The sequence below is a fragment of the Phyllobates terribilis genome, unplaced genomic scaffold (genome assembly GCF_046119375.1).
Source record: "Phyllobates terribilis strain yellow unplaced genomic scaffold, ASM4611937v1 Scaffold_13__5_contigs__length_258822181, whole genome shotgun sequence".
NCBI classification, from domain to species: Eukaryota; Metazoa; Chordata; class Amphibia; order Anura; family Dendrobatidae; genus Phyllobates; species Phyllobates terribilis.
In genome coordinates this window covers 213,915,112-213,928,614 of record NW_027362773.1, presented here as the reverse complement: position 1 = coordinate 213,928,614, position 13,503 = coordinate 213,915,112, and the positions used below count along the sequence as shown (strand labels likewise).

The window sequence follows — 13,503 nt, the reverse complement described above, 5'->3', positions numbered from 1 at the left end:
AATCCACGGGTGGCGTAGTCGGACACTTATTCCAATACAAATAGACTGCCACTGGTTTGACCACCCTGGGCACGGACCGGGTCACCGCCACGGAGAACTACAACCCCCAGCGATCCGGCTCCGGGTATTCCCCCTGCACAGCAGCAACAGCATAGGCCCAGGGGGCGCGTCAAAATAAATCAGCTAATCATAACATTCCCTTGACATGGTGAATTGTCATTGGCATTTTGGAATTGTTTGTATGATTGGGTGCTTTTTGTGAATTTTGAACACAGAATATGCGTTCCACGCTCCTTGGTTGATGCAGTGGACATTGAGGATGTGCCTATGTATCTATGTAGTGTTGGAGCGCAGTTTGTGCGGCTCACGTTCCGGAGGTGACGTAGGGCACGTGGTTCGGCAATGAACCGCTGGATGTGGGAGGAGCGCAGCGTCTGCATTCAGGCGGCTGTGTGACGTGGAACAGCCATTCGCAAAACCGGAAGTGAGAGGAGTTCCATGCGCTCCACAGATTCAGGAAGTAGTGGAGCGTGCGGTTCACATACCGGACGCGGCACTGAAACACCTACATGTGGAAGCATGGTATCTAGGAAGGGAACAGGGAGGTGACAATTCATAGGGGGGTGTCTATAGGTAACCCATATGACCCTACCAATTAAGTATACACTCTGAGAGGTATTTATACGGACCTTGATCTGCAGGACAGATAGTGGAGGGACCCATGTTGATCTTATGCACCTAGCACTTTAGTACCCTGGATACAAGATAGTCCCCTGAGGATTCTGCTTGGATGAAACGCGTAGGGACATGAAAAATAAGGGAAGGTGCAGGGTCTCTATACAGGGCTAGCTGTGGACTGCCCTTGTAAGGGCAGGAGTTGTGGAGTCAGTAATATTGTGAGCTGACAGGGAATAATAGGGTCAGCCCATGTCCCCACTCTGTGTTCAAACGGTATTTCTGGACATCAACCTCCTCCCTTGATAATCAAGAAAGAATGGGTGAGATAATTCCATTTTTTTTCTCTTATATAATTGAATTGTGATAAATGGGTTTTGTCTGCACTCAGACTATACTATGTACAATCACTTTTTTATGTCACTTTTATCTTCATGGAGTCTTGGTTACTAGGTAAATGTGTGGACCTTGAGTACATGTTCAGTGACTATTTTGGTTACACAGACCGGAAAAAAAATCTATATCATAGAGGGTATCTGTCTGATACAGGGTTTTTTCTACTGATCCCTGTTCTTCTATTGTCCTTCTGTTATAGAATCTATCCTATCAAGTTTCTTGATCTCCTTACTGCAGGGTTGATCAATAAACCTAATTTTTTATATACACAGGGGCAGTCTCTGGGCTATATTTCTGTTAATTATCAGGTTGGCCCAGCGACTCGCTCCAAGTTACATTGAGTGGCATATTTTATATATCGTATTAAAAGTTACGTTTTAGATTTCACAATCTCGCTGTCTAATTAATAATTTTTGGGGCCTAAAAATATTTATATTCTTTTTCAGTAAAAAATTTTGCACTGTTTGGCTTTTGCAGGCTTTTTGTTTCCATGCACATTACACTTTGGTCATAAATCAACTGAGAGGAACCCAGCAAAAAAAAAAGAATTGGGAAACTCTCCTTTCAGAATGAGCGCAATGAAGAATTCTCAGTTAACTCATTCTGCAGCCAGCAATACACATTGCCATAGGAGGCAAACGCTGCAAAAAATGTAATAAAATACAATTATTTTTATCCCCAAATGCATTCATTTAAGTACAAAAAAATCCCTAAAGATGGAAAACCACTTTAAAATAAAATCCCAAATATTGGGTGCAGGGTGTTTGTATTTTTTTTCTCAGACTTGTCAATAAATGCCAATTCCAGCAGTCAGGATAGTCATTTGCAGGGGTGCAACAATTGCGATTTCAGAGGTCGAGACCAGGCCCGTGCGGGGCAGGCCAATGCCAGTGCAAACTTCAACTGGATGTGCGTCCTCGGACCCAGTTACACCACTGGTCTTTTGGCCTGTGTTTAAGGGTGGCCCTGCGGAAAGGGTCTCTTATCAAAAAATTCTATTACCAAGCCCCTTTTACAGGTCACTGCACCATTTCCGCCCCAAGGAATATACGTTGGGTGACGGAGCATCCAGGCTCAAGGCACTGGAAAACTTCCAAAAGTGCTGTTTTCCCCGTGGTGTCGCTTCCCATTTTTTCACGAGCCCTGGAGGTTCCCCCTTTTTTCTGGTAGTCTCCAGGACAGGTATTTGTACTAGATAGTCCATCTAATGTTTACTATTTGATATACACATAGCAAAAATAGGAATAATTTTACATACCAACAATCTCATGGATCAGTTTGTAAAGTTTCGTCTCCATGGATCTCTGTTTCTTCAGACTGGTAGTGCTCTTGTTAGATGGCGCCCGATACAGCGGACTAGATGGGTCCCTGAAGCCTGAGAGCTCCCAGTCTGCACGGCTTACTGGACGTACAAATGCCGAAAATTAATCACAAATTATAATTAAAGGGATTTTCTACCTAAGCATTTACAACACATTTGCGGGTCCCATCGTTACCTCAATGGGGCGGACTTCAGCCAATTCCATGGCCAAAATAAGATTATGACGCTGTACTAACCCAAGAGGCCAAGAATCCCATACAGCTGCTGCTCCTCGGAGGCGTCTTCAATATTTCTTCTCCTCAGGATGCGGAACATGAAGATAGTCTGTGCAAAAACCTGTGCAACAGCAAACGGAGACAGCGTCAGCACAGACATGGCCGACAGCTGATATTAAAAGGGTATTCCCATCTCCCAACATGTAGTAGGTGTAATAATAATATTAGAAAACACCTCCAATTAGAAATGTAGTATATTTTTCTGATTCTCTATGTCTCTTACCTCATGTGCAGGGCATTGCAGGACCTTAGGTATTCATGGTTACGACCACTGGCTAACTGTCACTATATCAGTGGTCGTAACCATGGATACCTAAGGTGGGGCATTGCAGGACCTTAGGTATCCATGGTTATGACCACTAGTTAACTAACTGTCACTATATCAGTGGTCGTAACCATGGATACCTAAGGTCCTGCAATGCCCTGCACATGGGGTAAGTGACGTAGCGAATCATAAAAACTATACTACATTTCTAATTGGAATTATTTTCTAATATTATTATTATACCTACTACATATTGGGATAGGATCTTGGAGATGGGAATACCCCTTTGATAGATAGTTTGTAAAGCCGAATAAAGACTTGCATCCATCAAGTTCGACCTGTTAGTTCTGTAATTGCTAAAGTTGATCCAGAGGAGGGCAAAAGCCCCAAATGATTTAGCCAATCTTCACCTGAGGAAAAATTCTCTCCCGACTCTGAAACCAGCAGTCAGAATAAATCCCTGTATCAACCTACTATTTTATTTTATTTTTAAGTATACGCTGAAATCTGCCTGCTATCTAGAAATGCATCCAGTCCCCGCTTGAACTGGTTTAGTGAATCCGACATTACCGTCTCCTCACTCAGTGAATTCCATATTCTCACTGCTCTTACCGTAAAGAACCCCTTCCTATGCTGGTGCTGAAACCTTTTCTCTTCCAGTCTTAGTGAATGCCCTCTTGTTACCGTAATATCCCTCCTTTTGAACAAATCCCGGGCAAGATCTCTATACTGTCCCCTAACATATTTGTACACATTTATTATGTCCCCCCTCAACCTTCTCTTTTCCAGGCTGAATAGTCCTAGTTTTGCCAACCTCTCTGGGTATTGCAGTCCCTCCATTCCCTTTATTAATTTTGTTGCCCTCCTTTGTACCTTTTCAAGCTTTCCTTTCTATATATTGGGGCCCATAACTGAGCACAGTATTCCAAGTGTGGTCTGACCAGTGCTTTGTACAGTGGAAGAACAATGTTCTCATCCTTTGCAGCTATACCTCTTCTGATACATCCCATTACCCTGTTTGCCCTTACAGCAGCGGCCTGACTTTGGGCACTCCAATTTAGTTTGCTATCAATCAAGATGCCCAAGTCCTTCTCCATCTCTGAATTCCCCAATGATTTCCCATTCAGTGAGTACTGGTGACTTCCATTTTTCCTTCCCATATGTATGACCTTACATTTCTCCTCGTTAAACCTCATTTGCCATTGAATGCTCCACCTACCCAGCTTATCCAAATCCCTCTGTAGGTCTGCACTGTCCTCTTTTGTATTAATTGTTTTACATAACTTTGTGTCATCTGCCAATATTGATATTTTACTATTTATCCCGTTGACTATGTCGTTAATAAAGATATTAAATAACATTGGGCCTAGTACAGACCCCTGTGGTACCCCACTAGTGACGCTTACCCAATCTGAGTATATTCCATTTATAACCACCCTCTGCCTTCTATCCCTTAGCCAGTTTGCTACCCACTTGCAAACATTTTCCCCCAGCCCCATCATTCTCATTTTGTATACCAACCTATTATGTGGCACGCTATCGAACGCTTTTGAGAAGTCGAGATACACGACATCCACTGGTTCCCCCTGATCTACTCGAGAGCTAACCTCCTCGTAGAAGTCAATCAGGTTTGTTTGGCAGGAGCGATTCCTCATGAATCCATGTTTGTTCGGGATTAAAAGATTATTAGCATCAAGATGCTCCGTAATTGCCTCATTAATAAAGCCTTCAAAAATTTTGCCCACAACGGACATCAGACTCACCGGCCGATAGTTTCCGGCGTCACTTTTTGCTCCCTTTTTGAATATTGGCACTACATTCGACTGTTGCCAATCAAGTGGTACAGACCCAGTCTCAACAGAGTCCTTAAATATAAGATATAACGGTCTGTCTATCACATTACTTAGTTCCCTTAGTACCCGTGGGTGTATGCCATCAGGTCCTGGTGATTTGTTTATTTTAATGTTACTGAGGCGTTTCTGTACCTCAACTTGGGTTAGATTTGTCATACTTAGTGGAGGATTAAGCTTGTCACTTCTCATTTCTCCTGTTAGTTCTATTTCCTTTGTGAAAGTTGTCGAAAAAAAATTATTTAATAGATTAGCTTTATCCTCATCTTTCTCTATGATTTTGCCTTCCTCACTTTTTATCGGTCCAATATTATCCGATTTAATCCTTTTACTATTTATATACGTAAAGAACAGTTTGGGATTTGATCTACCTTCCCTAGCAATACGTTTCCCTGTTTCCTCCTTCGCTATTTTTATTTGTTTTTTACAGGTTCTCGTTTTTTCCTTGTAACACATTAGTGCCTCCTTACTGTTTTCCTGTTTTAATCTCTTGAATGCCTCTTTTTTGCTATTTAACGCCCCTTTTACGTTCTTGTTCAACCATATTGGTTTCCTCTTATTTCTGGCCCTTTTATTCCCATACGGTATATACCTCTCGCACTGAGTATTTAGAATTCTTTTGAAGGTTTCCCATTTACTATTCGTATTCCTTTGATTAAGTAAAAGGAAAGAAAAACCACACACAGATTTCTAAATCCACACCCCAAGCCAATTTTCCCTGCGGATTTAGGCATGGAGGTGAGCATATACCTTGATCGGTGGTATTAAGACGATGCTCTGCAGCAGGGAGAGCAGGATGGATATGAGCCAGCTGGTGGCTTTGTCCTTGGTCATGTCCAGACTAATCAGCACCATGTAGAAAGCAGAGAAAAAGCTGATTGCAAACAAGAAGAACCAACACAAGAAGGTGAAAATTTTAGGCATCTGACAGCATCTTTTCTGGTTTGTGGTAACAGGGAAACTCGTTGTCAAGCTGGAAAAAGAAAAAAAATACAAAAATGAGTAAATGACGCACCACTGAGATATTTAGAGTCATAGAATGTTAGAGTTGGAAGGGACCTCCAGGGTCATCATGTCCATCCTCCTGCTCAATGTAAGATTGCCGGTCAGGACCTTGTGTTGGATACCTGCTTGGCAGCGGCGCCCCGGACACATTAAAAGTTTGCAGAAGTTCCTTCAGATCAAACAGAATATTGGAGGCTTGGATGTAATCAATAGGTTTAGGGACATAATCCAGATCCACGGAAGAGACTTGATACTGGAGGTTCTCCAAGATTTTATAGAGGTAATGTAAGAAGTGACACTGATGTGGAGTGATGACTGCAATAGAAGATGGTGAGACGTTAATCATTGGGAGGGTGCTGTTTGGTTTTGCGGTTGCTGGATATACTCACCCTTTATATGATTGCTACTCTGGGAACTTTCTCCGGGAACACAGATGTAAGATTCCACCAGATGGGACAATGTCTCTATATAGGCGAGCACAGAGTCAGATCTAGGAGAAGGCAGATCGTCGGCACTCTCGCCCAGAACCTGGATTATATACTTCTGGAGGTAGTCCACAATATCTTTTAGCTCCTAAAACACAGAACCAAGATAGAACAGAAAAATATAAAATGTGGGTGACAACTCTAATGGTCTACTTATTGGTGACACATATATTCACTGACTTATTCTTTATTTTCTGCACACATCCGTATTTTTATTCAATTTTCATCCTTTTTTATGTCATTTGTCCATTTTTAGCACCATTTCCTGCTTCCTATATATAAAAAAAAAGATGGAGGTTTCACCAAGCTTCTGCTACCCAGATGGTGAAAAACAGAGAGTATTAGGAGGCAACTTAGATAGCATCCATGCGTCTTCCATTCTTTGGTGAACCAGTTTAATTGATACAGAAAGTGGACGAAAATTGGACAAATCTTTTTTTTTGCAAAGGAAAAAATGAAAGTGTGAACTTGCCCATAGACTATAATGACTAAGTGCGTAAAAAACAAGCAAAAATAAAATCAGGTAAAATACAGGACGTCTGAATGTGACTGATACACATTAGATTTTTTTGCAGTGAAAAATCTGCAGCTAAATCAACACGTAAGAGTTGTGCGCATTTTTCGTTGCAGAAAGTTAGTGGGTTTTGACATAAATTTCACACTTTACAAAAGGTAAAATATGCACAGATTTTTTTTTTTTCACAGTGTGGATAAGGTTTGGAAAAATCATCCAAAATGCCACTGCTGTAATACACTAATGGTGCCCATATACTGTACATCAGGTGTAGATTATGTCCAAATTCAACAGGATGCTCCGTCGTTAATGTGAATGGGCGTCTCTCAGTTTTCCCTCAATGGCAGGGAAAAAAATGATTGGGCTGATGGATTATAACACGCCTGATTGTTATCTACTCTTCTTATTGAGCGCATATGTGCATAGCTGGTTTGGAGGGTTCGCCGTAAATTGACTGTAACGACACAGCATTTATTCTTAATTATCCAGACGTCTAAATTCAGTAGGCCAAGAGAAATACACTATTATCTTTATGTTGACTTTTGAATTTGTATGTTTTTTTTGGGTTGGTCAAGAAGGACAGACTGTTATTTGTATAAGCCTGAATGTAGACACTTGAGCTGATATTTACTGCATTTTATTGTCTGTTATCTCTGGAGGACAGGGACTGAGGGTCATGGAACAATGATATTTAGTAATATGCGGGTTATATATTGAACCAGGCCAGCTAGTTTGTTGATCTGCAGAGCAAGGTAAGACAAACTATGCAAATTAATTAAAAGCTCAAACAATGAGACATGAGCCCCTGCCACCTTCCCCCTCTGCCCTGTGAATGATGAGAAAGACCTTTGCAAAATCACAGACAAGTGAGACTTTTAGATTCAGAGTAACTCTTCAGAACAGCAGCTAGGACACATGGCTCCATCCAGAGGGACACAGATTTGGATTCTACAGGATGCCCTGGCTGGAGGAATACAGATCTGCTCCATTGACTGTCACGAAACCCATGGATACATTTGGGGAAACCAGGTTGGTACAATCAGGTCACCTGGTCCCATGGAAATGTTTGGGGCAGCCAGGTTGGGACCCACTGGCCCCTGGAACCCATGGATACGCTTGGAGAAAGCCAGCTTGGGACCCACCTGTCAACTGGTTCCATGGATATGTTTGGAGAAGCCAGGTTGGGATGTTTGGGTCTCCTGGCCACATACCTCAATGGACTGACAGCTTCCTAAGCTTGCCGCTACCTCCTCTCTGTGGGTGTCCACCCAAAGCGGGATGCCACTTGTTGAGGTAGTTGGCAGTGGAAGTCCCAAAGTCCCAGCTGCTCTATTCCCGGCAGGTCAGCGGAAGGGTGAAACTGTGAAATTTTGCACCATCTTGTGTATTTGCTGGGACTGTTCTATATTTTATTGTCTGTTTGGTGGTTCAATAAAGTATTTCCACACTATTTTACCCTTACCCTGTGTTGTCTGAGTAGCATTACGCCCACGGGAGACCCTGGGACTTCACACTGATCAAGTGTTTAGCAGAAAGCAATCTTAGGTCTATGAATTGAACACTCTTACCTTAAGCAGATGCTGTGCCACCGCCTCTTTAGCTGGTGGTTTTGGCGCGAGGGAAACACGTAGCTTATTTAGTGTTGGTGTCACCTGGTTCACTTGTACCTGGATGAGCTGGAACATCTGTACAATCAGGAGATTCACAGGCAGCAGGATGGCCGACGACTGGATGCTGATTATAATCTGAGTGAAGGTTATAAAAAATTTCCCTAAAAGAAATATACCATAGAATAGTATAAAAATTGCCAACTGTTCACATTGACTCCATCTCTAGAAAAGGTTAAAATGTCAAAAACCTTATATACATACACACATGGTCAAAATTGTTGGTACCCCTCGTTTCATGAAAGAAAAACCCACAATGGTCACAGAAATAACTTGAATCTGACAAAAGTAATAATAAATTCAAACAATCATAAAAAAGCCACACTGGAATATGCCAAACTACATGTTAACAAGCTAAAAAGCTTCTGGGAGAATGTCCTCTGGACAGATGAGACAAAAATGGTAGTTTTTGACAAGGCACATCAGCTCTATGTTCACAGACGGGAAAATGAAGCATATCAAGAAAAGAACACTGTCCCTACTGTGAAACATGGTGGAGGCTCTGTTATGTTCTGGGACTGCTTTGCTGCATCTGGTACAGGGTGTCTTGAATCTATGCAGGGTACAATGAAATCTCAAGACTATCAAGGTATTCTAGAGAGAAATGTGCTGCCCAGTGTCAGAAAGCTTAGTCTCAGTCGCAGGTCATGGGTCTTGCAACAGGATAATGACCCAAAACACACAGCTAAAAACACCCAAGAATGGCTAAGAGGAAAACATTGGACTATTCTGAAGTGGCCTTCTATGAGCCCTGACCTAAATCCTATTGAGCATCTTTGGAAAGAGCTGAAACATGCCGTCTGGAAAAGGCAACCTTCAAACACAAGACAGCTGGAGCAGTTTGCTCATGAGGAGTGGGCCAAAATACCTGTCGAGAGGTGCAGAAGTCTCATTGACAGCTACAGGAATCGTTTGATTGCAGTGCTAGCCTCAAAAGGTTCAACAAAATGTTAAGTTAAGAAGAGAACCATCATTTCTGTCGAGGCCTATTTCATGAGTTTAATTTTTTTTTAATTCTGTGGAAGCAGGGTTGAAAAGCAATGTCTGACTTTCATTTGTTCATTTTCATAGATTTTTAATTTATTATTACTTTTGTCAGATTCAAGTTATTTCTGTGACCATTGTGGGTTTTTCTTTCATTAATCGAGGGGTACCAACAATTTTGACCACGTGTGTAAATAAATGTGCCTAATAAGTAATTTCTTAACATAGTTTGTGTCTCAATTTTTCACTATTTTCTGGTCTCAGCTCTGTTCTCGTCTACCTGTCTGTGAGTCCTCATCCGAACGATCGTTCCAAAACATGATATTAATGACCAGGCCACAGAATAAGAGACACATGCAGCAACAGATCCTCTGCACTCGGGTGAACGGGCTCCATGGGCAGCGAGTCCACACTGAAAACCACAGGTGATCTTTGAGAAATTTCTCTACGGTACCTGAGAATAGCAGATACCTGCAAACATAAAATGTGAAAAGAGCCAGGGTGAAGACAGAGGAAAAGTATCATTGATAGGGGCCCATGACACTGGACGGTGGATAAATATAAGGCCTCGTGCACACAAACGGATAAATTGGACGCGTGCTATCCGTGTTATTCTATGGGGCTGAGGACATGTCCAATTTTCTTCTCCAACCGAGTGGTCCAAGGAAAATAATTTCTGCATGCACGAGAATCAGATTCAAGTCTATGGGTCCGTGAAAAAAGTTGGATGTCATCCAAGTGCGGTCGGATTTTCACGGACTTTACTATGGAGAGGGTGGAGAAGCTTTTTTTATCTCTCCACCTCCAAGAAACTCGGATCCCACTCTGATCAGAGTCTGATTAGCACCTTCGGACCATTTTTCTCGGATGGCCGTGTGACCCTAGCCATAGGAGCAGATGTCACAACACAAACTTATGAAAAACTGATATTGGAAAAGCTAGAAATATGTGAGATTCAACATATTTGGCATGTGCCCTCATTGCGTCCTACGTGATTCCATACCTTAGAGCCATTAAGTTGGCTTTAGAGGCAGAAGCAAAGATTCGATCCATCTGGCAATCAGCGAAGTCGGCAGAAAGCCAAGAGTCGCAAAGAAAGTACCAGGTCTTCTCAGCGGCCAGATCAGTCACTGAGACGCGGTGCACGTACCTGTCAAAATAAAAAAAATACCCAAGGGACTCCAAAGATAAATCTACACAGTGTTGGACTGGCCCACCGGAGAACCGGAGAATCCTCCGGTGGGCACTGGCTTCTCCTTCAGTAGAGTTCATGGTGCAGATCTTGCAGTTGCTATGGGGCTCTTAAGTGGGGGGAGAAAGGTAGGCCCTCAGAATCAAATCCTCTGGTGGGCCTGACATTGAATCTATGGCATTTTTATCAATCAGCTCCTTGCATTCCCTTACCAAGAAGGGCTGACTCCAGAGTTACTATGCCAAAGTCTCAGGCTGTGCAGCTCCCCCAGGTTTCGCGTCTTTAGCAGGAAAACATCGACCGCCCCTCTGTGAAATATCTGCTTATCAGAATCCGATAGGAGATGGGGGTCAGACTGCCCCTCCGATCCGTAAAGAGTCAGAACAACCTGCAATAATGGCGAAATAAGATAATGATAAATCCATATGGAATATGAAAATAATCTAATTAACCTGTCCGCACATTTGCAATGGTACGGCTGTTTAGATGAATGTTACCTAATAAAAATGATCCCTTTTTGTAGGGATCCGATGAGAAAGCCGTATGCAAAATAGGCTGAAAGTGAAACTGGGGGCGTGTAAGAAACGGTGCAAGTGCATTGACACGCCCCCAGTGCACTTCCAGACTGATTTTTTTTATAGATTTCTCATGACTTGCACATCTCTAAAAAAAAAAAAGTATAAGCACCTACAGTGGTGGCCAAAAGTATTGGCACCCCTGCAATTCTGTCAGATAATACTCAGTTTCTTCCTGAAAATGATTGCAATCACAAATTCTTTGGTATTATTCTCTTCATTTAATTTGTCTTCAATGAAAAAACACAAAAAGAATTGTCCTAAAGCCAAATTGGAAATAATTCCACACCAAACCTAAAAAAGGGGGTGGACAAAAGTATTGGCACTGTTTGAAAAATCATGTGATGCTTCTCTAATTCGTGTAATTAACAGCACCTGTAACTTACCTGTGGCACCTAACAGGTGTTGGCAATAACTAAATCACACTTGCAGCCAGTTAACATGGATTAAAGTTGACTCAACCTCTGTCCTGTGTCCTTGTGTGTACCACATTGAGCATGGAGAAAAGAAAAAAGACCAAAGAACTGTCTGAGGACTTGAGAAACCAAATTGTGAGGAAGCATGAGCAATCTCAAGGCTACAAGTCCGTCTCCAAAGACCTGAATGTTCCTGTGTCTTCCGTGCGCAGTGTCATCGAGAAGTTTAAAGCCCGTGGCGCTGTGGCTAACCTCCGTAGATGTGGACGGAAAAGAAAAATTGACGAGAGATTTCAACGCAAGATTGTGCGGATGGTGGATAAAGAACCTCGACTAACATCCAAACAAGTTCAACCCATACTATCCGTCGGCGTCTGAATGAAAAGGGACTGTATGGTAGGATACCCAGGAAGACCCCACTTCTTACCCCGAGACATAAAAAAGCCAGGCTGGAGTTTGCCAAAACTTACCTGAGAAAGCCTAAAACATTTTGGAAGAATGTTCTCTGGTCAGATGAGACAAAAGTAGAGCTTTTTGGGAAAAAGCATCAACATAGAGTGTACAGGAAAAAAAAAGAGGCATTCAAAGAAAAGAACACGGTCCCTACAGTCAAACATGGCGGAGGTTCCCTGATGTTTTGGGGGTTGCTTTGCTGCCTCTGGCACAGGACTGCTTGACCGTGTGCATGGCATTATGAAGTCTAAAGACTACCAACAAATTTTGCAGCATAATGTAGGGCCCAGTGTGAGAAAGCTGGGTCTCCCTCAGAGGTCATGGGTCTTCCAGTAGGACAATGACCCAAAACACACTTCCAAAAGCACTATAAAATGGTTTGAGAGAAAGCACTGGAGACTTCTAAGGTGGCCAGCAATGAGTCCAGACCTGAATCCCATAGAACACCTGTGGAGAGATCTCAAAATGGCAGTTTGGAGAAGGCACCCTTCAAATATCAGGGACCTGGAGCAGTTTGCCAAAGAAGAATGGTCTACAATTCCAGCAGAGCATTGTAAGAAACTCATTGATGGTTACCGGAAGCGGTTGTTCGCAGTTATTTTGGCTAAAGGTTGTGCAACCAAGTATTAGGCTGAGGGTGCCAATACTTTTGTCTGGCCCATTTTTGGAGTTTTGTGTGAAATGATCAATGATTTGATTTTTGCTTCATTCTCTTTTGTGTTTTTTCCTTGCAAGCAAATTAAATGAAGATAATAATACCAAAGAATTTGTGATTGCAATCATTTTCAGGAAGAAACTGAGTATTATCTGACAGAATTATAATTATTATTATTATTATTTATTATTATAGCGCCATTTATTCCATGGCGCTTTACATGTGAAAAAGGGGGTATAATACAAGAACAATTTCAATAATCTTGAACACAATGTGACAGCGACTGGTACAGGCGGAGCGAGGACCCTGCCCGCGAGGGCTCACAATCTACGAGGGATGGGTGAGGATACAGTAGGTGAGGGTAGAGCTGGTCGTGCAGCGGTATGGTGGAGCGGTGGTTACTGCAGGTTGTAGGCTTGTCGGAAGAGGTGGGTCTTCAGGTTCCTTTTGAAGGTTTCCACGGTAGGCGAGAGTCTGATACGTTGGGGTAGAGAGTTCCAGAGTAGGGCGGAAGCACGGGAGAAATCTTGTATATGGTTGTGGGAGGAGGAGATAAGAGGGGAGTAGAGCAGGAGATCTTGTGAGGATCGGAGGTTGCGTGCAGGTATGTAACGGGAGACTAGGTCGGAGATATATGGAGGAGACAGGTTGTGAATGGCTTTGTATGTCATGGTTAGGGTTTTGAACTGGAGTCTCTGGGCAATGGTGAGCCAGTGAAGAGATTGACAGAGAGGAGAGGCCGGGGAATAGCGGGGGGACAGGTTGATTAGTCGAG

At 42.6% G+C, this 13,503-nt stretch overlaps 1 protein-coding gene across 2 annotated transcripts in view; it reads right to left on the bottom strand.

Moving 5' to 3' along the window:
* PKD1L3 (polycystin 1 like 3, transient receptor potential channel interacting) overlaps positions 1–13,503 on the bottom strand; it is a 46,529-nt gene that overhangs the window by 17,126 nt on the left and 15,900 nt on the right. For both annotated transcript variants that reach the window (XM_073659277.1, XM_073659276.1), the window contains 9 exons: positions 10,842–11,017; positions 10,441–10,587; positions 9,718–9,908; positions 8,355–8,557; positions 6,177–6,360; positions 5,910–6,102; positions 5,533–5,755; positions 2,629–2,728; positions 2,330–2,473 (listed from right to left, as the gene is read on the bottom strand). In XM_073659277.1, coding sequence (XP_073515378.1) covers positions 2,330–2,473; positions 2,629–2,728; positions 5,533–5,755; positions 5,910–6,102; positions 6,177–6,360; positions 8,355–8,557; positions 9,718–9,908; positions 10,441–10,587; positions 10,842–11,017 — 1,561 coding nt within the window. The remainder of the gene's footprint in view (positions 1–2,329; positions 2,474–2,628; positions 2,729–5,532; positions 5,756–5,909; positions 6,103–6,176; positions 6,361–8,354; positions 8,558–9,717; positions 9,909–10,440; positions 10,588–10,841; positions 11,018–13,503) is intronic.